This window comes from Peromyscus maniculatus, chromosome 3 (assembly GCF_049852395.1).
Source record: "Peromyscus maniculatus bairdii isolate BWxNUB_F1_BW_parent chromosome 3, HU_Pman_BW_mat_3.1, whole genome shotgun sequence".
Taxonomy (NCBI): Eukaryota; Metazoa; Chordata; class Mammalia; order Rodentia; family Cricetidae; genus Peromyscus; species Peromyscus maniculatus.
Window position 1 is genome coordinate 61,925,266 of NC_134854.1, and position 24,806 is coordinate 61,950,071.

Consider the following 24,806-nt stretch of genomic DNA (forward strand, 5'->3'; position numbering starts at 1 on the left):
ACATGAAATAAAATAATTTAAAAAAATCTAAAAAATGCTCCCCACTCATCCTCTTTCTGTTTGTTTCCTTTGAGGCGGATTCCCAGCCTCTCTGGATCGGGACCTACAAAGGGCCAGGTGGGGTACAGAGAACCCTGAAGCCCAAGCAGAGGTGGGGATGAGATGTAGGCAGCATCTGCAGTGGACATAGGTCGGCCTCTTCCAGGCCACAGAAACCAGCGTTGACCCACCTCAGCACCCAGCCTTGCGTATCCAGGTTCTCTGACCCCAATCTTTTATCCTCTGGAGAACACAATCAGCTTTGGGATCACGGAAGGTTTAGGTGGGGATGGAGAGGCCTCTAATCCAGCCAAAGAAGGGTGGGATGACTTCATCTTTGGGAGGCTTAGGTTCATTCCAAGTCCCACTGTGTCTTTAAAGGAAGGTACTGTGGGGAGGGCAATATCAGAATCTGTAAGAGGACTGGAGGTCGGGGGGAGGGCGTCCCGAGCACAAGATGTCAGGGGAAGATGAGTTCTACCTGTTTCAGAATATCTCCTCGGTGGGGCCCTGGGAGGGGCCCCAGTACCACATCGCTCCTGTCTGGGCCTTCCGCCTCCAGGCAGCCTTCATGGGACTTGTCTTCTTTGCAGGGACCCCGCTCAACGCCACAGTGCTGGTGGCCACACTGCGTTACAAAAAGCTGCGGCAGCCCCTCAACTACATTCTGGTCAACGTATCCCTCGGGGGCTTCCTCTTCTGCATCTTCTCCGTCTTCACTGTCTTCATCGCCAGCTGCCACGGATACTTCCTCTTTGGACGCCATGTTTGTGCTCTGGAGGCCTTCTTGGGCTCTGTAGCAGGTACCACAGGCAACCGGGGCTAGGAAGAGGCAAAGGATGCTGCTCCAGGATTGGAACCTGGAGCCGGACTTTTGGTTTGGAGCAGGCCCTTAATTACCCTGAGTAGTTTGACCCAAATAGGATGTGTGAGCATCCCACTCCATTCTAATTCTCTGAACTTGCTCAGTTCCATCTGTACTCCGCTCCAGGCTGGGTGAGGCTGTCTACCCTATTTGTTTCACATTTGCCACAGGTCTAGTGACAGGATGGTCGCTGGCTTTCTTGGCTTTCGAGCGCTACATTGTCATCTGTAAGCCCTTTGGCAACGTCCGCTTCAACTCCAAGCATGCACTGATGGTGGTCCTGATCACGTGGACCATTGGTATCGGCGTGTCCATCCCACCCTTCTTTGGCTGGAGCAGGTGAGAGTGCAGGGCGGTGGTCTGATGTGGGAAGAGACTGGGTAGAACCGTTCATTCTTGGATCTGCATTGGTAGAGTAAGTAAGGGAAAGGGGCAGCTGGGGACATGGGAGTTTACCATGCAGCTGGAATGACTGTATTCTTTCGGCATTCTTCCAACTGGAGAAGCTAACCCAGGAATCCCAGCTCCTACCCTGCTCGTTCTCAGGGCAAGTCCAGAGTGAATGTTTGGTCCGTTTCAGGTTCATCCCCGAAGGCCTGCAGTGCTCCTGCGGCCCGGACTGGTACACGGTGGGCACCAAGTATGGAAGCGAGTACTACACCTGGTTCCTGTTAGTGTTCTGTTTCATCGTGCCGCTTTCCCTCATCTGCTTCTCCTACTCGCAGTTGCTGAGGACTCTCAGAGCTGTGAGTGGCCTTTGAGAGGAGGCTCCGGGACAGAGAGCGTGTGTGTCTGCCGCAGGACGCATCTGTAACATCCACGGTCAGACATCAGGAGCTAGCGAGAGCAGGGAGGGAGTGAAAAATGGTGGAGTTGCAACTCAGTGGTACAGCACTTCCGTAGCAGGTGAGGGTCTGGTCCCCAGCACAAGAGGCAGCGAGGGAAGGAGTACAAGACCCAAGAAAGAGGGAGTGAGGCTGTGATCTTTCTGAATGCCAGAGCTGAGACCCGTCCCTCGAGGGAAAGCCACTCAGCCAGAAGAGCGGGTGAGAGGGTCATGACCCTTGGGCTCCATTCCAGGTGGCAGCTCAGCAGCAAGAGTCAGCGACGACCCAGAAGGCTGAGCGGGAGGTGAGCCACATGGTGGTGGTGATGGTGGGATCCTTCTGTCTCTGCTACGTGCCCTATGCTGCCCTGGCCATGTACATGGTCAACAACCGTAACCACGGGCTGGACTTACGGCTCGTCACCATCCCTGCCTTCTTCTCCAAGAGCTCATGTGTCTACAATCCCATCATCTACTGCTTCATGAATAAGCAGGTAAAGCTATCTACATTCCCATGAGGTCCTGGGCCAATAGACCCTGGTTCTTTCCCTATAGACGATGTTTTAACTCAGCACCCTGGACGCTACACAGGCCTTATAGATGAGGAAAACTACATAAGCTCCAAGCAAGCCAGGAAGCTCTTGGTAGGCACATGTATGGAGAGGGTGGTTCTAAAATACTCGAAGAGAGGCTAGACTTCGAGCTAGAAAAATTGAGTAGTTCTAAAGAGTAGAATGGGATGGGAGCCTTTTAGCAATGCTAAGGATTGAACATGGGGCCTTTTACATGCTAGGCAGATACTCTTACTACGGAGTTATATATCCCTACCCTTAAATTTTCTGTTATGGTGAAAAAGCAATAACATCAGTAATAACAGACTTCTAGTTTTTTGTAATTTCCCCCCTTTTTAAGATAGGGTCCAACTGTGTAGCCCTAGCTGTCCTCGAACTTCTATGGAAACTAGGCTGGCCTTGAACTCAGAGATCAGCCTGCCTGTCCCCAAGTGCTGGAGTTAAGGGCGTGCACTGCCATGTATGCCCAGCCTTCTGCAAATTCTTAATCTGGCCTTTTGCAGTCTAGCCTGCAAGAGCAAGTAGTTAAAAGTGGAGTTTATGTAGTTTTTAGGACAAGGATGACATACACCTTTCCTTCCAGTTCCGGGCTTGCATCCTGGAGATGGTGTGCAGGAAGCCCATGACAGACGAATCCGACATGCCTGGCTCTCAGAAAACCGAAGTCTCTACTGTCTCTTCCAGCAAAGTTGGCCCTCACTAAGGACCCTCAACTGGCCTGCTGGCAACACATTTAGTTTCTACCTTCTCCATTTAAACCCTAACGCAGGGAAAGGTGGGAAGGGAGCAGTAGCACTCCGGCAGTCAGTCTCATTTCCTGTTGCTGACTTCCTGCCAGCGAGGTTGCCGTTGCCATGCGGGCCATTTCAACAGTCACGGTTTCTACTCCTAAGGGGCACTTCACTCCTGGAGAACTCTAAGAGAAAGGGCTGCTTCTGGTGTATGGGTGACACTTTCCTTTTCAGTCATTTTTCTTCTCCCTTGCTGTAAGGATGGGGCAGTGGGAAAAAGGCAGCGACCACCAAGCACCTACAGGGAATTGAAAAGAACTTACCTATGCGGTGTCTCCTAGCTGCTGCAGCCTAGGCTGTGGCGGCCATGGCCGGAGCTGCCTCTGCTCCCTCATCTCACAGAATTATTCTAGGCGCTCTCCTCCACTTGGCTAAATGAATGTATCCACTTAAAGCTGTGCATTGATTAAAGTTAGCACTTTAATCCTGTGACGTCCTCAAAATGAGTTTGCATGTCTCAGTACCATTTATAAATCAAACTCAAGTGCTAAAAACATTTTACCTTACCCTCTTCTTACACCTGCTGCTCCTGGAAAAATGAGCTCCTTTGAAATGAAAACCAAGATAACTGTGTGTTCAATTCTACTCAAGGTATGCTGGGTGCCAGTATCAGGTAATGATGCACTGGAAGGCAGGAGGGTCACAGCAGTGAGAAGCAACCAGAAACCTCAGGAAGAGGAAGGGACTAAGTGTGAGGAGAAGTCAGTGTTCTCTCTCAGCCTGGTGGGGAGATATCGGGGACCTTCTGGGAGAATTCCTTTTCTTTGACATTTTACCACAGAATTCTAAGCCACAATCCCATTTCTTCCATCCTTCTCTTTTTAAGAAATGATTTATTTTTATTTCATGTGCATTGGTGTTTTGTCTGCATGTATGTCTATGCGAGGGTGTCACATCCCCTGGAACTGGAGCTACAGACAGTTGTGAGCTGCCATGTAGGTGCTGGGAATTTAACTTGGGTCCTTTGGAAGAGCAGTCAGTGCTTTTCACTGCTGAGCCGTCTCTCCAGCCCTTTCTTGGTTTCTTGCGACAGGGTCTCGCTATGTAGCCTTGGCTGTCCTGGAACACAATCCCATTTCCAAGAGAATGAAAGACACATAAGCCCCTGATGAATGTAAACAGTTTTATTCAGAAACAGATAGGTACCTGTTTGCATTACAGAATATAAAACTTGGTTTACACTCTATAAAAAAGAACCAATACTCAAATTCAAGAGAGCTTAGCATTCACAGAGCACACCCTATGGACATGCAGACACTGCTCACCGCCTCAGACTTGATTTAATACTATGTGGGGCTCATGGAGATGAGAGCAGTTCTTGCCGCTGAGCACCCCATGTCCAGAACAGGTCGCCCTAACACACTAAACTTGCTGGTTAAGTGTGTGACTTTACATCAGTGTTAGGCTCTGTGCACCCAACGAGCTGTAAGGCCCTCTTGCCACACAGTGTATGATGCACCCTCTCTAAGCCAGGGCTGGTGGCATTAATTATCTCTGGTCTCCTTACCAATAAAGAGTTGAGGATCTGGAAGGCAGAGAATGTTCATTACTCCTATCCTGGGATTAAAACATCGAGTGTATCTGCTATCAAGAGCTTGATGCAATGGCTGGGGTGAAGTCACACCACACCTGGCTCTTTACCACACCAAGCAGCCGACCTCAACAGGACTGCGGAAGACCAAAGGGTAGGTCTAGGTTCAGATATGACCATCACCCAGCACCACCTGAATGTGTTATTCAGATATAGGAAATAATAAAGATTATACATATATATATATATTTATCTTAGTAACCTGAGGGTTAAAGATTTGGAATACAATAATTCTTCTTAAGAGGCCCATTAGTAAGGGACCAAAATATTGGGTTGCACAAAATATGGGTAAATGGAGTTGGCAACAGATGGGGTTTTTGATAAGGACGACGGCAACCTGATGGTCCACGACCTTCCTACCTACCCCACCTTTTAGTGTCAGAGAGAAGGGAGATGGCGAAACAGGATGCGATGGGTTAAAGACAGGAAGGGTGAGCAGTGGTCCTCAAACCATAGAGCCCTCTGTATGTCCTTCCATCCTTGAGTCAGAGCTCAAGCTCTGGTAAGCAGAGGCCTGACAGAGTGGTTTGTGTTCTGAGGTATGAGGATCCCTGGACAAGTCAGCAGCATGAGGTTTTAGAAACGAGCCCACAAGACAGGAACACTGCAACCAAGCTTGGAACTAATACTGCTGTTTAGCTGTTGTCCACAAGAGAAAAAGAAGGGAAAAACTCCCCACTGTATCAGGGTTCAATGCGTTCATGTAAGGTGCCCAAGTCATTCATCTTGTGGCTTTTTAAGCAAATTCCCATTCAGTAATTATTTTTCCCATTAAAGGCACTTTCAATGACATGATTGGAAAAGAGTCAATTGTAATTGCAGTAAAAGCAAGATTGATTCCTAGGGAGGGGCTGGATGGGGTCTTACAGTGACTTCAATAGGTACACAATCAGAATAAAATGCATGCCCTGCACACACTTTTTTCCTTTCGTTTTCCAGCTGTTTCTAGTTGGAAACATCTCTATAAAGAGCTAGAAATAGCCCTGTGAAGAGATCATACACACTACTTGATTCATTTTTCAAGACACTGGCCCCAATTCTTCCCACCACAGCTGTGCTTGACAGAATTAGCAAACAGCTAGTCCGGGGGGGGGGGGGGGGGGGAGAGAATGAAGTCACGCTGCGTCAAGCTGCTCTACAGCATGGGGATCCAGCCTTGCCCAGACGGCGGCAGGCTCAGGGGTTGACCTGTGACAACCGAACGGCCACTTGTAAAATGAAGCTTTTCAACAGGCAAGATAAAGCGTTCTCTCTCTAAACATAAATCACGAGTACAGGTTTTTCCTTTTTTTTTTCTCTCCTGAACATTTCTATTGATCTCAGGCTTTTAAAAAAATTAGTTAAGTGAGAATTACAAAAAAATGTGTGGTAAGGGGTGAGAAAGAGTGAAGGCTAATATCTGTCTACAAGTGTGGGTCGAGGATCTTGATCCTTCATGTTATACTCCCAACTAGAGAACAATACAAAAATAAACACACCATGTTATACATTATACAAAGTGTAAACCTACAAACACACGTGTACTAGTCAGAGTTGTTCCTCAGAAGCACGGGTCCCCTCCAGTCCCTCAGAGGGGAGGAGGAATGGGGACAGGATGGTTTTCATTATCTCAATATGCCTTTTCACGTCTTAAAAAGTTTGTAACAACAGTCTCAGTAGCGCAAACAATTTCATGTGAAACCAGGGCTGTAAAAATAAATTACTTTTGAAGAAATGTAGGTTCCTCTGTCTGCAGCTTAGAACTCATCATGTCGCACTAAGGCCTCCCCAAAATCTGTGGCCTGGCTGCCCACAAATAAATCATACTTGTCGACAATCTCCTCCTTGGTAAGCTTGCCATCCTGAAATCACAGGGAACAGCAAATTGAGGTCATATATACTTGCTATCCAAATTCAGAAAGACTGCTACAAAACAAGAATAACTTGAGACTGTAATAACTTAAGATTCTAGTTCCCTCTACATGCAAACTCAAGTGTTATCCCCCATCCCTCCTTTGCATGCATGCACGCACACGCGCACGCGCACACACATACACCAGCATCTTTTTCATCAAGAAAGTCACTAGTGAGCTGGGGATATAGTTTAGTGGTAAAGTGCTTGCCTCGAATGACTAAGGCCCTAGGTTTGACTCCTGTACTCAGAAAGCCAGACAGAAGAGTTGTTCAAGGCTAGCCTGGGGTACAGAGGGAGATCTTATCTCAAAGGAAAAAAAGTGTCAAAAGTGAAAAGATGGGCCAAATACACTAACAACTTCAGGACAGAGACACAAATCTGTCCCCTAGGCAGCAAACGCTCCTTTTGGAGTCAGAACTATGGGGCAGCTGCTGGATATGGGTGGACAATGGCCAGGAACATTGTGTTGATAGTCCAGGGCGCATCCTACTGAGGCCTGACAGTGAATTCTCTTCTATCACCTCCACTCTAACAACATGAGTCACAACCAAAACAGGCTGTCACTCATCTCAACCAGCACCACGACTCCTCAAAGAGGACTGCTCACATTTCTCACAACTCAGGACATGACAGCAGGCTGCTGAAGTGATGCTGAGCAAGAACTTAAAACTTATCAAGCCTTAATAAGGGTCTAAGAAACAGCATTTGAAGCCTAAAGAATGTTCAAAACAATAATAATAAAAATAATAAAGTTGGTCTTTAATATCCAGGTTTCTGAAAAGGTGACAGGGCTTAGTGAAAATTTGATTTCACCTAAAATTTCACCTAAGCACCTCAGACAATTTTCAATTTTAACAGGGTCCAGAGAAAATCTGGCTTATAACCCCATGTAAAGGGCTTAAATTTTAAGAATGTATTTGATTTTGGGAGTGGCGGAATACACCTTTAATCTCAGCATTGGAGAGAGAGGTAAGTGTGTCTCTGTGAGGTAGAGGCCAAGCTGGTTTACATTGTAGTTTCAGGCCAGCAAGCAAGGGCTATGTATTTAAGAGTCTCAGTCAGTCAGTCAACTGTCTGTCTGCCTCGCTTCCTCTAAAAAATTACATAAACGTATGTGTGTATTTGATTTAGGATGGCAATAACTGGCTTGGACAATAGGTAGAATGAGCCTGTAATAGGTAAAAGAACATAGGAAATAACAGCCAAGAATTTAAAAAGACAATGTCCTGGGGATTCAACAGGTAAAGCTGATGCATGCTGGGTCAGGCTTTAAATCAACACTCTGCTGAAGCCCAGGTTTCTCCAACACTATGAGCACAGAGCAAACACTTTCCAAAATGAGATCAGATAGGTAGTGCTGTTCTGAAGACTTCTGGTCATTAAATTTAGGTCCTTGGTAGACTTAAGGTAATTAAGACCCTAAAAATACTCGGTGTATTTTCATGACATCTGTCTAAGGCAACTTCCTAGGAAGACTTTGGTCATGGCTAAACTGCTTGGGCCTGGAATCACTTACCTTGTTTTGGTCTGACTCATAGACTAGATGCCTGGCTTCGGCCTCTGCATGGTCATAGTCCGAAGGGAGGATCCAGTCCTTGGTCTCCTCCTTGTCCATCTTCCCGTCCCGGTTCTTATCTCGGAACTCAAGAAACTGTTCTCGCTCTGTCTTCACCCATTCTGGCTCATCAGCATTTCCATCATGACTGTACATGTCACCTGTGTGCACAGACAGATACAACAGAACTAGTCTTGTTCCAAAGGCTCCTCATGCTAATCTGGCTTAACCCTGCTTGGTACCCACACACAGTCACACAGTTTTCTTAGGCCAGACAGACTTCAGAAAGTAAGGTAGTTTTCCTGTGGCTTAACTGCTGTCTTTCACAAGAGTATTTCCAGATGCTGACCAAGTGACAGCAGAGCAGGGTCTGTATCTTTAAAAACAAAGCAGAAGCCCAGCGGTGGTGGTGCATACCTTGAATCCCAGCACTCATGAGGCAGAGGCAGGTGGATCTCTGTGAGTTCTAGATGAGCTTGGCCTATAGTGAGTTTCAGGACAGCCAGAGCTACACAAAGAAGCCCTGTCTTGGAGAGGTTTTGGGGGGGAAGGGGCAGGGGAAAAAAGGGCAGAAATAAGGAGGTGAAGCTCAGCATGGTGATGTGTAAGCCCAGTACTTTGGGAAGCTGAGGCAGGAGTTCAAAGCTAGCTTGGGCTACATGAGACCTTATCTCAAAATAAAAAAATAAGTTGACTAATATCAAGTAAGATTCCCTTGCTTACTACATTGCATTTTACCCCAAGTGGCTGATTATACTGGACCACTGGTTTAAGAAGTATAGCTCTAAATGCTGAAGGAAACGGTCTACTTACTAGTCAATGCCTACATAAGTGCACTGTACCAGTAGTCTTCAGTCAGGACAAGCATGCCCTTCACAAAGAGGAACACCCTCAAGAGTACACTGAGAAGGGACAAGCGGGAAAGAATCAAATTTCTGAGTCTCAATTACATAAATATAATTTTTTCTTAAAAATTCAACTGTGTAAGAATGTGGCATGGGGGCTGGGTGGTGGTGGTGGTGGTGGTGGTGGTGGTGATGCACACCTTTAATCCCAGCACTTGAGAGGCAAAGGCAGGCAGATCTCTGTGAGTTTGAGGCCAACCTGGGTTACAGAGTGAGTTCCAGGAAAGGCACAAAGCTACACAGAGAAACCCTGTCTCCAAAAACCAAAAACCAAAAACAAAAAACAAAACAAACAAACAAACAAACAAAAAAAAACCAAAAGAATGTGGCATGGCTCTTAAGGCTTCTATCCAGTTTCCTCTTCTACAACCTCCCCTTCTTTACTTGGAATGAAACTTACTAAAGCATAAGAATCTCTAGAGACAATGAAAAACATTGGTGCTGGTCTTGAGCAGATGGCCAGGAAAATTGGTAACAAATGCTTTCACATGTCAAGAGGCTCCTAAATTTTTGTGTGTGAAAAACAAAAACTAAGTCTGAATTTTAGCTATGAGATCATTAAAAACAATTTTGATAATAGATTACATCATAAATTTTGGCATATAATGCAAAAGCTGGAAGAACAAAGTAGCATGGCCGTCGCAAATCTCCATTCCACTCGGCTACACAGACAGGTCTTCGGTAACAGACACAGCTTTGTTTTATATTAAGGTAACATATGTACAGGAAAGGCCATTCTGTTCAACTGGTTTTGAGACAGGGTTTTAGCCCAGATTGGTATCAAACTGGAGATGCTCCTGCCTCAGCCTCCCAGTTCTGTATAACATTTTCAGAGTAATTTAATATGTAAGACACTGAACACTAAGCTTTACTCTGGAAAACAATTCTTCTGATATTTCCATTTAAATGCACAATACACTTGGAAGTAATTGTGTCAAGATAATTAAAGCTTCTAAGATTAAATGATTCAAGAAGAAACAGAAAACATGTCTGCAAAAAAATAAATAAAATACAAATAGTAGAGAATGGCTTATATTTTTGTTTTCTCAAGTCAACACTATTTCTTGTTCATTTTGTGACTAGTAAATGGAATGAACACCCCTATAAAATTAAACAAAAATCAACTATAACCAAGGAATGGTCACACTATTGCCAACCAAATATTGGCATTTAAGAAATTATATAGGGTTGGGACATAGCTGAGTGGTAGAGAGCCCACTTAACATGCTAAAGCCCTGGGTTTGACCTCCAGCGCCTAACACAAACACATAAACAAAAATAAACGTGTTTCCAGTTTAGTAAAGAAAAAGGGTGTATATTTTACATATTTACCTTTTTGCATGCATATATAACTCAAAGTACTATTTCCCTTTTAACAACTATAAATGCAAAAATAACAATTAGCCGGACGTGACAGAACACATCTTTAGCTCCAGCACTCAAGAAGCAGGGGCAGGTGAGCTCTGTGAGTTGTAACCAGCCTGCTCTACAGAGTGAGTTTACTGTGTGCTCACTGTATTCTAGGAACATGACTGGACCCTACTTACCACCTTTTGTTTTCATCAAGAAAACTTTCAGACCGGATGGTGGTGGCGCACACCTTTAATCCCAGCACTCAGGAGGCAGAGCCAGGCAGATCTCTGTGAGTTTGAGGCCAGCCTGGTCTACAGAGCGAGATCCAGGACAGGCACCAAAACTACACAGAGAAACTCTGCCTTAAACAAACAAAGCTTTCAAACATACACATACTTAGAAAAAACCCCATAGATCTCCCACTTAGCTACCAACTCCAGCAGCTGCCATGGCTTTGCCACACATATTCATCCATGATACCCAACCCCAATTATTTTAGGGCAAATACTAGGTACTACCTACTCCCATATACTTTTAAATTTTCTTATAGGACCATTACACGATTACCATAGTTTATAAAGTGACTCCTGTGCATCATCTACTATCTATTGCAAGTTTAAACTTTTGAATTACTTTTTAAGAGTTGGTGTATTTCAGCTTCACAAAATCCTCCTGCCTCAGCCACCTAAGTGCTGGGATAACAGGCAGGGACACCACACCCAGCTTATAATGCTTTAGATGTCTAGTTAAATATTTTAGAAGTGCACTTGAAAACATAGTGAGCGGTGTTTGTTGAAATTTCTTTAGGTCTGGTGCGGTGGTACACACTACTCCCAGCACCTGGAAGGCAGGGAGAGCCAGGAGGATCACCACACCTGTGAGGACAGCCTGGGCTACACAGCGAGACACTGTCTTGAAAACAAAACCAGAAGCTAAACTATACCATGAGTACATTTTAAAGGTCTATGAGTAAAGATGAGAAAAAAAATACTATTTAGTGTATTTAAAAAGTGTTCAACCTACCAGATAATACGAAGGTATTAATTTTTTGGTTCAGACTGTCTTAAAAAGTTTGGAACCATAAATGTATCATAAAGAAACAATGAAATGCATACAGACAAAATGGGAAGATGATTAGGATCTGGGCCAAACAAGAAAGGAGTAAACGGGGCTCTTTCACTCTTCCTTTTCTGTTCTTCTTTTTTTTTACAAGTCTACTTTCTGTAATAATTTTTTTTTAAAGATTTATTTATTTATTATATATACAGAAGAGTGCGCCAGATCTCATTACAGATGGTTGTGAGCCACCATGTGGTTGCCGGGAATTGAACTCAGGACCTTTGGAAGAGCAGTCGGTGCTCTTAACCTCTGAGCCATCTCTCCAGCCCCCCTGTAATAATTTTTTAAAATTTCTTTTTATTTCTTATGTGTTCTTTTTACATCACATATCTTGATCCTATTGATTTCCCCGTCCCTTAGTGTTTGCCCCCTAACCTTGCAACCTCCCCCCAAAAACAGAATAAAATTTAAGAGAAAAGAAAGGGGGAAAAAGGAAAAATCTCGTTATGGAAGCTGTAATGTGACACAGTGAGTCACACAGTATACTTTTTTTGTCCATCTATCTTTACTTGCAAGTGTTCATTGCCAAGAGTCACTGGTCTGGATCGAGGCCTCCGGTTTCTGCTACACTACTGACGTTGGGCCCTCCCTGGGACTCCTCTTGGAGATCCTGTTGTTGCCCTGTGTCATGGAGGTCCTGCAGCTTCAGGTCTGTAGGACCAGCCCCTTCTCTTTCTTTATGATCTCTTTCCTAACACGGCAGACACTGGCACATGGCCACAAACTGGAGGACACTGCTGGGGAGAGAATCTGAGGTCTCTAAACCCCAGCACCCTGGCTGTACAAGCTTGCCACAGTTACTGAGCTACAAAAGAAAGCTATACACACTCTTGATTGTTTTGTAGCTTCACAACATAATTCCTCTGCCCCTGAATCTGTACGATGCAGAAGAAAACCTGTATCTCTTTATTTGGCCTCAATGCTTGTAAGTGATGTTACTTAACTGTGATAAGCCTGAATTTCTCTGCTTCAGAAGTTTAAATGGGGAACTCAGCTTTATCAACAAAAATGCCAAAACCAAGAATAAAAAGATAAAATACTTAAAAGTAGAAAATATGATAAACATCAACTTGGGTTAAGAAAACAAGACACTATCATGATGAAACTCACTTATTTCACAAAACACCTCTCTTCCTGTTCATCTCACTTTCTCTGTCAGGGATGATGAACGAACATCTAAGTGAAGGAGTGCCTCTGCTCAGCACAGTTACATGACAGGAACAGAGGGAAGCTTTAAGACTCCCTCTCAGGCTTAATACGTAATACCTGAGACCAGAGATCAAAAACAAAACCAGAAAGGTCACTAGAAGAGTTACTATGAGCAAGTATGAATGTGAGTGCAACAGAACTGAGAACCCAGAAATCAATCTATGTATCTGCAGCCACAAGGTTTTCAATAAAGAACGGAGAACCTCTTCAGCAAATGGGTATCCACGTATAGAAGACTGAATAAATCAGACACAAACGCAAAACTGTAAGATCAGTAGAGGAACACGTCAGTCATGACTCAGTACAGACAAGGATAGTTGTTGAAGAGGCCCTAACACAGACTGCAAGAGTAAAAGCAGACCCATGAAATCGTACAAAACTACAAAGCTTCTGCACAGCAAAGGAAACAAGAGAGGAAGAGACAAGCAGCAGAAAGGGGCAGGAGAGCCAAATACTCATTCAAGGCCAGCCTGAGCAACACTGATATGCACCAGGATTATGGTTCAAAATAGAATGCCATTTGCAACAAAGACACTGAGGAATTAGAAAGCAATTTGTTAAATTATTCTCAGGATAATAAGTTTCACAGGGAAGTAGGGAGTGGATATGATCATGATACATTGTATACATATATAAAAATTCTAAAGAATAAAAAAATACTTTCAATCCTCTCAAGTTTCATTTGTAGCCCTGCTTCTGCTCCCTCATAGAGACCAAAAAAAAAAAAAAAAAAGGGGTGGGGGGATTGGCCAAAATAAACACCCTAAATAAAGTGGAAACTTATTCGAGACTCAGAAAATGTGCATAACATAGTCAGTGAACCCTTGGCTGGTCACCCATTTACCAGTACTTTTCTTTCACACAGTCCAGACCTGCCCTGAACTCCCGAGCAGGTATCTGCCAAGTGCTGAGATTCATGCCTGGCTTTTCCATCACTTTATTTCATATACTTTCTTTTTAAATTATTTAAAAATTATGTGTACATATATACATTTGTGTGTCTTTGTGAAGGTATGGCACGTGAGAGTCAGGTGGCTATGGAAACCAGAAGAAGGTATCAGATTCTCTAGAGTGGGAGTTATAGGCAGCATGGGTCCTGGGAACTAAATTTAGGACCTCTGGTCAAAACTGGGACATGCCAACCTCTCCTGTCCAAGTTACACTTGTAATGACCTACTACTATTCATCACATTGGTCTGGCTTGACAATCTGTTAAGAGTTGACCCATAAGGTAAACTGTTTCTCTGGACGATTACAACTTGTAAAACATTTCAGTATTTAAGGACAGTAGAAACAGGAAACTTACCAATATACTCTTCTAGATCAATGAGACCGTCAGCGTTCTTGTCTATATCCTCCATTGTCTCCTAAATAGAAAAGAACAAAAGACTGCTAGTCTTTGGTTGGATTCTCCAGAAGATAGTACGGTATGTGTGGTTAAAACTAGAAAAGATAGCCGGGCGGTGGTGGCGCACGCCTTTAATCCCAGCACTCGGGAGGCAGAGGCAGGTGGATCTCTGTGAGTTCGAGGCCAGCCTGGTCTACCAAGTGAGTTCCAGGAAAGGCGCAAAGCTACACAAAGAAACCCTGTCTCGAAAAACCAAAAAAAAAACTAGAAAAGATAGCACCCATGAAATCCCAGCTTTTTGGGAGCCAGAAACAGGAGGATCAGAGGATATAATGCTCATCCCAAGTTGAAGGTCTATATAGACCTATATAGCAAATCCCAGGCCAGGGATATGAAGTGATAGCCAATCTCGAAGCCAGCTATATGGAGTGATAGCCATTTCGAAGCCAGCTAGTCAACCAACCCCAAATACATACAAAAACAAAAACCCAAAACCAAACAAAACAAAAAACAAAAAAAAGAAGGAAGGAAGGAGGGAGGGAAGGAAGAAAGGAAGGAGGGAAGGAAGAAAAAAAAAAGGAAACTCATATTCTTCTAGTTAGAAAATTGTTAAATATTAGCAATTACTTATGCTTCTACCTTTAACAACTATGAGTCCTTTGGAGGACACTATCAAATGACAAAAGATTGTAGCCCTAGTCACACTGAGCTCTTGCTAATAGGAGATGAGTCTGCCTTCTGTGAGAACCCCTGAGTATCACAGAATTACCTGGCTTCTGAACAACTATCATAGGATATGTCTGTTAGGTCCTCTCGAGGCTCTGACGCAGCAGCAGCAGCAGGAGAGGGTGAGTTGCTGCTGAACGTCCTGCCTTGCCTACCTGCACAACTATGTCTTTCATGTAGTCATACTCCTCAGGGTGCAGGAAAGCGGTAAACTCCTCCTTTGTGGCAATCAGGTCTCCATCTTTATCTGCCATTTTAAACCTCCGCTCATCTCTGACCATCATCTGTTTGTAATTGAATCCATCATCAGGGTCTGGATCATCTAGAAAACAAAAATTTAGGCGAAGTCTTAAAAGGCTTCAGAAAACACAAAAAGGTACAGGGATCAGACTGATTTCAAACAAGATAAACCAAACAATAAACACACAGGTAAAGTTAAACCAATCATGAAAAAATGATTTTAGTTCAGAGGCAGCAGAGAAAGACACTTGGTTTGGGACTAAGGTTCAGTGATCACACCTCCAAACGGGGTCTAAGCTGAAGGTAAATGGTTGCCATTCAACATGGAACTGGCCCTTGATTAGTTAACTCAGTTATATGCTGTTTCATCACACTGGTGTTAAGAGAAGGCTTGGATTTCTTAGTTCTATCTGGGAGGCCGTGGAAGCTTCAAGTTACACTGGGTGTGAATTTATCACCTTTAGCTGTGGGCCTAGGGCAAGCAACTTTTTTCTTTTGATTTTTTTTTTTTTTTTTTTTTAGTATTTTATGTACATGAGTGTTTTCTTTACATGTATATCTGTGTATCATGTGTGAGCCTCGTGCTTGCAGAGGTCAGAAGAAGACACCAGATCTCCTGCGACTGGAGTTACAGATGGTTGTGAGTCACCATGTGGGTGCTGGGAATTGAACCCAGGGCATCTGCAAGTGCTCCTAACTACTGAGACATTTCTCCAGCTCTTGGGCAAGAAACTTAACTGTGTCTCAGTCTCCTACTCTGTAACATGAGACTGTGCCTACCTCACAAGTGGCTATAAAAAGTTTAATAAGAAACAAACAGCTGGGCAGTGGTGGCGCACGCCTGTAATTCCAGCACTTGGGAGACAGAGGCAGGTGATCTGAGTTCCAGTTTGGTCTACACAGTTTGTATCAGGACAGCCAGAGTTACAGAGAAAACCTCTCTCTCAAAAATAGGAAGGAAGGAAGGAAGGAAGGAAGGAAGGAAGGAAGGAAGGAAGGAAGGAAGGAAGGAAAGAAGGAAGGAAGGAGGGAGGGAGGGAGGGAGGGAGGGAGGGAGGGAGAAAACTAAATGACTAGACAGCTGGCATCATTTTTATTAAATGTTAGAAGACTCCATTAAGACTTCCATTAGACTCTAGGTATCAAAGGTCTTTGTCCTTTTAATTTTAACTTCATTTTAATGTCACCTGGACTCAAACAACAAGAACATCACCATTTTGAATGGTCCCACTGATCCTCTCCCCAAAATCTACTGAAAATTACAGGTAAAAAATACAGACTGCTCCAGGGGTAGAGAAAGTAGGTCAATAGTTTTTTAGGGACTGAGGCAGACAGGAAGGTAAGTCAGGAGGACATTTTGGGAAGTGATAGATACATTTTAGATGTCAACTATTCTTTGATCAAGCTTTAATTAGAAAATAAACATTAAAATATGGAACTGGAGAGGTGGTTCAGTAGTTAAGAGCACTGGCTGCTCTTCCAGAGGTCCTGAGTTCAATTCCCAGAACCCATACGGCAGCTTACAATTATCTGTAACTTCAGTTCCAGGGGACCTGACACCTCTCCTAGCCTCCTCTGGCACATACCCATACACAGAAACACACACACACACACACACACACACACACACACACACACACACACACAGTAAAATAAAATCTTTAAAAAAAATCATAATATAACCAAATAGAATGTAGACTAATCTGTTATGATTTTGAATTGTACAAGCAACAGCTGGTTCCACATAAGCATCTAGGAGACTAAAATTTAATTTCCATAAACTGAAAAGATATAAAGGAGCTAACTGCAGAAAAGTAAGAAACTGGGCTGCTGTGTGGACCAAAAGACCTAGGAGGTATGAAGATACTTTGAGAAATGAAAATACCACATTTAAAATTAAGAAATTGCCGGGCGGTGGTGGCTCACGCCTTTAATCCCAGCACCCGGGAGGCAGAGGCAGGAGGATCTCTGTGAGTTCGAGGCCAGCCTGGGCTACCAAGTGAGTTCCAGGAAAAGTGCAAAGCTACACAAGAGAAACCCTGTCTCAAAAAACCAAAAAAATAAAAATAAAAATAAAAAAATAAAAAAAATAAATAAAAATAAAAAAAATTAAGAAATTATTGTTCCTGTAACACACTAAATAAAAAGGCCATGGTACTATTTGTCTAAAAACTCACTGGTCTCTTTTAACAATAATACCATATTGTTGATGCTTGATATTAGAGGCCAATCTTTCTATATTTTAAGCACTTAAAACACAAAACAAAACAAGAAAAAAGCTGGGTGGTAGTGGCACACCCCTTTTTAAGGGAGGCAGAGGCAGGCAGATCTCTTGAGTTCGAGGTTAGCCTGAACTACAGAGTGTTCCAGTACAGCCAGGGGAACATAGAGAAACTGTCTGGAAAAACAAAACAAAACAAAAAAACAAAGACAGGCCAGGCACAGTGACTCATGCCTTTCATCCCAGCACTCCAGAGGCTAAAAAGGGCAGAGCCAGGCGGATCTCTGTGAGTTCAAGGCCAGCCTGGTCTCCAGAGAGTTCCAGGTCATCCAAGCCTACATAGTAAGACCCTGTCTCAAAAAACCAAAACTGGCCAAACAAAAAACTCCCACAAACAAACAAACAAACAAACACCCAAGCAACCAGACAAACAACAAAAACCCAAATTAAAAAAACAAAAACAAAAAACTGCCCTATTCTGAAAACTAAACAGCTTGAAGCTTCTTTGTTGATCATCAAGAATTTAGTAAACAGTATTAATATTAATTCACACAAGGCTGTGGGACCTGCATAGGTAAAGTCTAAACCACAGTAGGTTAGAGATAGAGAATGAAGGCAACAACATCTTTCTCAAATACTAAGTTGTCTTTTAAAAACAAATACCCAGTTTCAGCAGTTTTATAATGGCAGTCAACTTATGCATTCAGACTAGATTCCTAAGAGCCCTCTGTCTCCTTCCTTGGGGTAAAACATGGTGACTAGAATCAAGTAGCCTGACAGTAACACACACCTATAAAAGACCAGAAAGGGAAGGCAGACTACTTGAAGTGTGGCGCCTATCCCAAACACCAGTTTACAGTCCTTGTTGGCCTTGCTCTTACTCAGCCTCTGGTCCTGCTCTATGCAGGGCTAATCTTGGAATCTTTTTTACTTATGAGAGACAGTGCATACAGTATAAATGCTCCTTTTGTGGAAGGTGGAATCACTGACTAGCTTTTAAAAGCTGAGCTGATTCACACATAAACTCAAATCGAGTCAAGAACGCGTTCTCACAGAACTCCTCAGCACTTGTTTAAAGCTGGCCTGCTACCCCCTGAGGGCTGATCACCCACAGTCTCCTGGGAAAGAGGCCTTATAAAGACATTACTTCTCCAGCCAGGGCTTTGCCTTGTGCAGACTCAGGCAGTAGAAATACCCATTACATTGAATCATCAGCCTTCTGAGGCAAGAAAGCTCTCAACAGATTTTTATGCACATAATTATACATAGTTGAAGCAGAATTCTGGACAGCAAGGGAGTACCAAAGGCTGAGCTGAGATTTATTAGCACACCATTTTGTTGAGATCACAGATAGTCTAGTCTATCCTTTGCTTCATGTTTATAATTAATTCTGATTAAGTCAGAAGGGTGTTGGGTCTCAGCCAGAGAGCAAGAAACATGGAATGCTTCTCCATCTGTGCTGGGTTCTTAATACACATGTTCTTAATTTGGTGGATATGTTTGGTTCTTGGCTCAATGTCAAGCCCTGAGAGACTACCTCTTTAGTCTTAGGAACGAGAACAAGTCTCTTCCCCAGAAATCATGCTGTCCTGTAATTAACACGACAGCTAGCTGTCTGGTGGGGGAACAAACCTTTACACATTCCTGTTAGTCACTGGTGGGAAATGTGTCCTGTAACCCTAATTTGCCTTATTTCAGGATTAAAATACAAAAAGTACCATTTATATATTCATGCCTCAAACTGAAACTACACACAATACAGAAATCTCTATGAATAAAAACACTCCTACACATCAGTTCAGCAAGACTGCCACCTGGAGTTCAGCAGCAGGCAAGCAGAAAAGCATCAAAGTCAAAGAAAATATTAACCAGTAGCCCCGGACAAACGAAAAGCCTACCAAATCAACAACAAAAGCAATCAAAGCAGTGCTTGCCTTGAAGCATCTGCAAAGCAGGGTGATATAAACACATGTGCCAGAGAAAACAAATGGGAAATTTTCATTTCTACATTTCAGTAAGCATGACACACTTACAGCTATCTTTTTTGAATTTATTCCATCCATTCCCAATAGTTTCCACTCACTCTCACCAGTTACAAAAGAATCCAATTTGATTTGAATTTCAGGCCCAAAATTTGAAAAGTACCATGGTAAGAGACAGCTTAAGGCAAGGTCTCTTGCTTTGCACTGCTGGAATACAGTCTTATACATGAAATCTATTCTAAAAATTATCTTTATGTGAGATACAAAGGAAAAAAATAGCAAAATATATTTGCAGTGCTTAAGACATAAATGTCAAACTTCAGAGGATCAAAATAAAAACTTATGATATATATATAATATACAAATTTTAAATTAATGAAACAAAGGAGAGTCAACTCAGAATCAAGCTATTGAAGTCTGGCACAGTATCCCTCTTTTCCTGTCTGACCCATTTGTTTCTTTGACTCAAGACCACAGTCTCGGCCAGCCTGACATCTCGCCCCTTACCCAAGTAAGTGCCATAAGTCACGTTTCTGTACTCATCCCAGGAGATTAAGCCGTCTTGATTCATATCAAACTCCTGCCACTGGTTTTCAACATTGTCATATATGTATTTCTTCTGGGCGTGCTTAATCCAGGATTTCAGCTCCCCCTCCGTCACAAACCCATCTTTATCCGCGTCTATTTTATCTACAATCATTCTACAAGACAAAACAGTTGTGTTTCAAGGGCCAGGTCCACAAGGCTTTTCCCCCAGACAGCAGGGACCTACCTAAAGCGTAGCCGTAGGTGGCATTTTTATACTCCTCCCAGGACACGAGGCCGTCCTCATTGAGGTCATGCCCCTTCCACTGCCGCTCTACATCCTCGTGAATCCAGCGCTTCTGTGCAAACTTAATCCAGCCTTTGAGTTCATCCACAGTGACAAACCCATCCTTGTCGCCATCTATTTTACTTACAATCTTTCTGTAGAAAATGCAGAGAAATCCAGCAAGAAGTTAAAAAAACTACAAGTCTCTGGACATAGCCAGGAGTGTGCTGTGACCATAGGTGTTGCCCAGGGCTAACACACAGATATAAAAAAAAGCTTCCAAAACAAAACTGTCAGACAACGGAACACTTTTCTCTTTACTAGCCTGTTCCCGGCCTGCAACAAGCCATCTGGAAAAGGTGACTGGACCATGGCCAGGGCACTGGGTCCTAAAGTCAACCCAGACAAACTCTTCGGTTAGGTCTGAGTCTGATCTGAACACCCATGTCGACATGGGTTCTCACCTGTGCCTCAAATACAATGTAAATCTTTCTATTTTTCTTTACCATGTTTTTAAGAGAAAGTATACCTATGGGTAAATAACCATAAGCATTTACAATGTTTTCCTTAGAATCCAAGATATCTAAATCAGACTTCAAAATAAAAAATTAGTTGCTTTTAGAAAAAGCTATTTTTTTTGGTTAAAAACACACTTTTTTTTTTTTTTAAAAGTTCTCAGGTGAGACCCTGTCTCAAAAAACAAACAAAAATTCAGATCACATATATTTTAAGGCAAGATAATTGTAAAAACAATCGAATACAGGAGGCATGCATTTTAAAAAATGCCAGTAGTTCTTATACGTTACATGGAAGTTGGTTTTTACATATAGCCATGAAAACAGAACTCCGAGGAAAGCTATGGAAAGAATATGTATTCCTGGCTGTAAGGCTGTTAATAAGCTGAGAGGTTATTAGCAGGCAGATTATAAAGCAAAACAACAAGGCGAAAGGATGGACCCACTTCCTTTATAAGCTTTTTTCTAGTATGTCATTTTAATTAAGGATTTAAAGACAGTCTGCGGGCTTTAAGTGTGGCTCAGGAGTAGAGTGCTTGCCTGGTGTTTGTGAGGACCTGAGTGTGAGCTCCAGCACCACTAAGTAAATTCTCAGGACGAAAAAGCCCCAAAGATGTAACCTCCTATTTCTAGAGGACTCAGGCTATGTAAAGCCACACGTAAGCAGTCCCGTTTAAAATGGGAACTCTATCAAAACTTCCAGCAAAAGTGAACCACCAGCACATTCCTCTGCTTGGATGAACAAAACTATACATGTTGGCAGCAAATGTCCTTTCTTAGTTCATGGCTGTTTCATGACTAGAACATGAGAAAGTGATTAGAAATCAACAGATTCATACTGATACAGCTTTAACCCTACTTCTTATCTAGACACAGCACTTTCCTTCGGAGAATGTATAATCTTCTAACCTGGGCTCTACACCACTTGCAGAACAGGGAATGCCCCAAGATGGCCTCTCCTAAATACTGTCCTCCACCTGCATGGACACAGGGTAAACTTTTCTGAGAGAATTTTAATAACATCAACAATTAAGAAAATTTCTGCATTATCTACAGTGGGATCCAGTTTATGTTCAAATGGTACTTGCTACCAATGGTGCCACTACTAAGAAAACAATAGACAAAGCATCAGAACCTCTCCCAATCCCAGAAGGATTTGTAAGTTATTATAAACACCTGAAGTACTGCTCAGAGGATAGAGACTATGACTGTTCAAGATGGGTCTCTTCACAAAGGTGGCTGGCTGAGCAGCACTCTGTTCCGTATCAACCCCCAAAGGCTTAACTCAGGGGCTAGCAAACTCTTTTTGGAAAGAGTAAACATTTTTACTTCATGAGCCACATGTAGCCTGGTGTATGTGTACAAACAAACAACCTTCTGAGAGAAAATAAGGGCTGGAGAGATGGTTCAGTGGTTAAGAACACTTTGCTCTTACAGAGGACTCAGGTTCAGTTCCCAGGACCCACATGGTGGCTCACAGCCATCTGTAACTCCAGTTCCAGAGATCTGACGCTTTCTTCTGACCTCTGCAGACACCAGGCATGACTTTGGTGCACATACATAAATACAGGTCCAACATTCATACACATAAAATAAAAGAGATCTAAAACATTTAAGTGAAAGATTGGGACTGTAGCTCAGTTGGTACATGCTAACCTAGCATGCACGGAGCTCTGGGTTCAATCCCAACACCACATAAACCTAGTGTAGTGGCACCACCTATAATCCTAGCACTGAGGAAGGAGGGGCAGGAGCATCAGAAGTTCAAGTAATCCTCAGCTACATAGTAAGTTCAAGGCTAGTCTGAGATAGTTAAAACCCTGTCACATAACAACCCCCCCACCCCCACCCCCACCCTAAATGAAGCAAGTAGAAAAGAGCTGGGCAAAACAGCACATGCCTGCCATTCCAGCACTGAGCTAAGCATGGTGGACACACCTTTAAACTCAGGGAGACAGAGACAGGCTGTAATGGTTTGAAAGAAAATGGCCCCCAAAGGGAGTGGCACTATTAGGAGGTGTGGCCTTGTTGGAGGAAGTGTGTCACCGTGGGGGCGGGCTTTGAGGTCTCTTGTTTAAGCTTCCCTCAGTGTGACTGTCAGTTGACTTTCTATTGCCTGCAAAATGTAGCACTCTCAGCTCCAGGGCCATATCTGCCTGAACACCGCCATGCTCCCCACCATGATGATAAGGGACTGAACCTCTGAAACTGTAGGGGAGTCTCCTCAACTAAATGTTTCCTTTGTAAGAGTTGCTGTGGTCATGGTGTCTCTTCACAGCAATAAAAACTTTAAGACACAGGTGGATCTGTGAGTTCCAAACCAGACAAGGCTATAAAAACCCAAAACCAAACAAACAAAGGAAATCCTAGCACCCTGGAGAGATGACTGTAATCAACACTGGGAGGCCATCTTGGTCCATATAGTGAGATCCTATCTCAAAAGGTCAAAGAGCCCAAGCCAACCCAATCCCAAAATAAACAAGTTCTACTTGTCAACCATCTTAACAGAAAAAGAGACTGAACTTGTCCTGAAAATGCTTCCTGTGGTCTTTTACATATTATGATTTCAGAAATAGTATTCATTTTTTAAACCACACATACAAACAATGACTTTTCTCCTTAATACTCACTCTCTTAAAGAATGACAGGGGTGGTGTGTGGAGGTGGTGACTGTGATTTGCAAATTTTGATGAAAAGTGAGCTACCAAATCAATGCTTTCAAATGCCACAATAAAAGTTTATCTGGGATTCTTCTCTTCTGGGGGGGAAGAGAATCTCACTATGTAGTCCAGGCTGGGCTTGAACTAACAATCCTTTTCCTTTAGCTTCCCCAAGAGCTGGTGCGTGCTATCGTGCCTGGCTCCACCTGATATTCGTGCTCTCAAGGCAGTCACTGCATAAATGAAAGATGTCTGTTACTGTCACTAAAATTTGGGGAAAGCAAACTTTTTAGTTCATTTACACATTTCATAAAAACATGGCTTCATCACTTTTTCCAATTATACACAGCCTGCTGAATGTGCTGAACTTTTGATATTTACTGATGAAAAAGTGGAACACTTTTCTCTACTGAAAACTGCTAAAAAAGCTATTCTACCACCCACAAAGCAGAGGAGGCTCACCAAAGTCCTATCTACCCTAAGTGACCCCAAACCTAAGGGTCATCCATTATTTAAGAGTAATTCTGTGGAGACTTGTCCAAACCAAAATGTATGTTGGACATATACAATATTAATAGGTATGACACAGGGACTGAGAGTACCCACATGCATTGCTCTTTTTACCCCAAAATGTTAGCATGATTATACGGTTAAAACTAAGACAAGCATGATCTCTCAAAGATGGAGAAACAACCTAGAGAGAAGTAAACTGGCTTTCTGGTGTATACTTCTCAATCATCTTCAGATGTTGAGGTATAGTTCATTCAATATAGCAAAATCATTTCATTACTTCTACCAGTGCTGAAGAATAAAACAGTGTACACTTCAGGCAGCATGTAACACAAAGAATAAATTGTTATTTCAGTTTTCATCAAAGAAAACTCTACAATATCTTACAATTATAGCATTGCACATGATGGCAAAAAATTTCAGTGTGGTACAACTTGCTACATAAATCTTTTAAAGACAGTCCACAAAGCTGCACCAGTGGTACTCATTCAGGGAATATTTTCACAGAATTGACCTGCATTTTCTTAAAAATCAAAGTTTTAGAGGAGCCAAAACAGACATGCTTTAGAACTCCAGAAACAGCGTTCTTCTAAGTGAAGATTTAAAAAAATTTTTTTTAGTGTATGTGTTTTACCTGCATACATATCTTTGTACCACATGTGTGCAGTACCTATGGGGGCAGAAGAAGGCACTGGACCCCTGGAACTCAAGTTAGAGATGGCTGTGAGCTGCAGTGTGGGTGCCAGGAACTGAGCCCAGGTCCTCTGGAACAGTCAGTGCTCTGACCCCCAGAGCCGTCTCTCCAACCTCCCTACTGAAGTCTTTAGGTTAAGAAGCTGCTTAGGGCCATAAAACTTGACTAGAACAGCATCACTGAAAGCCAACCCTATTCTGAAAGTAAGGCCATTATTTGCTATATCATTTTTGTCTTTACTTATTATTGTTTTGTTTCGTTTTTTGAGGTACTCGGGATCCAGTCCAGGATCTTGAACATACAGGACAGTGCTCTCCCACCGAGCTATACTACCAACCCTAGTTTTGTTGCAGACAACGTCACATCACAGTGTCAAAAGG

At 43.0% G+C, this 24,806-nt stretch overlaps 2 protein-coding genes across 5 annotated transcripts in view; one reads left to right on the forward strand and one right to left on the reverse strand.

Moving 5' to 3' along the window:
• The first annotated feature begins 496 nt into the window (after positions 1–496).
• On the forward strand, positions 497–3,520 carry Opn1sw (opsin 1, short wave sensitive). The gene is made up of 5 exons (XM_042272958.2): positions 497–842; positions 1,075–1,243; positions 1,485–1,650; positions 1,985–2,224; positions 2,886–3,520. Exons 1-5 carry the CDS (start codon positions 497–499, stop codon positions 3,003–3,005), a joined length of 1,041 nt encoding a protein of 346 aa, XP_042128892.2. The 3' UTR covers positions 3,006–3,520.
• Positions 3,521–4,202: 682 nt separating this feature from the next.
• Positions 4,203–24,806, reverse strand: part of Calu (calumenin) — a 29,620-nt gene continuing 9,016 nt past the window's right edge. For 2 of the 4 annotated variants that reach the window (XM_042272961.2, XM_042272959.2), the window contains exons 3-7: positions 20,009–20,202; positions 14,949–15,115; positions 14,026–14,086; positions 8,095–8,294; positions 4,203–6,525 (exon numbers count right to left, since the gene is read on the reverse strand). In XM_042272961.2, coding sequence (XP_042128895.1) covers positions 6,421–6,525; positions 8,095–8,294; positions 14,026–14,086; positions 14,949–15,115; positions 20,009–20,202 — 727 coding nt within the window. In that variant the 3' untranslated portion in view covers positions 4,203–6,420. Of the gene's footprint in view, positions 6,526–8,094; positions 8,295–14,025; positions 14,087–14,948; positions 15,116–19,743; positions 20,203–24,806 lie in introns of all 4 variants that reach the window. The other 2 variants (XM_076566592.1, XM_076566593.1) reach the window with 2 other exon arrangements.

What these genes read in the sequence shown, in the direction of transcription:
- Opn1sw (XM_042272958.2), top strand. Translation starts at nt 497, where the DNA reads ATGTCAGGGGAAGATGAGTTCTACCTGTTTCAGAATATCTCCTCGGTG. An exon ending in CCCTTCTTTGGCTGGAGCAG is followed by an intron (nt 1,244 to 1,484) that starts GTGAGAGTGCAG and finishes GGTCCGTTTCAG; the next exon opens with GTTCATCCCCGAAGGCCTGC. An exon ending in TGCTGAGGACTCTCAGAGCT is followed by an intron (nt 1,651 to 1,984) that starts GTGAGTGGCCTT and finishes GCTCCATTCCAG; the next exon opens with GTGGCAGCTCAGCAGCAAGA.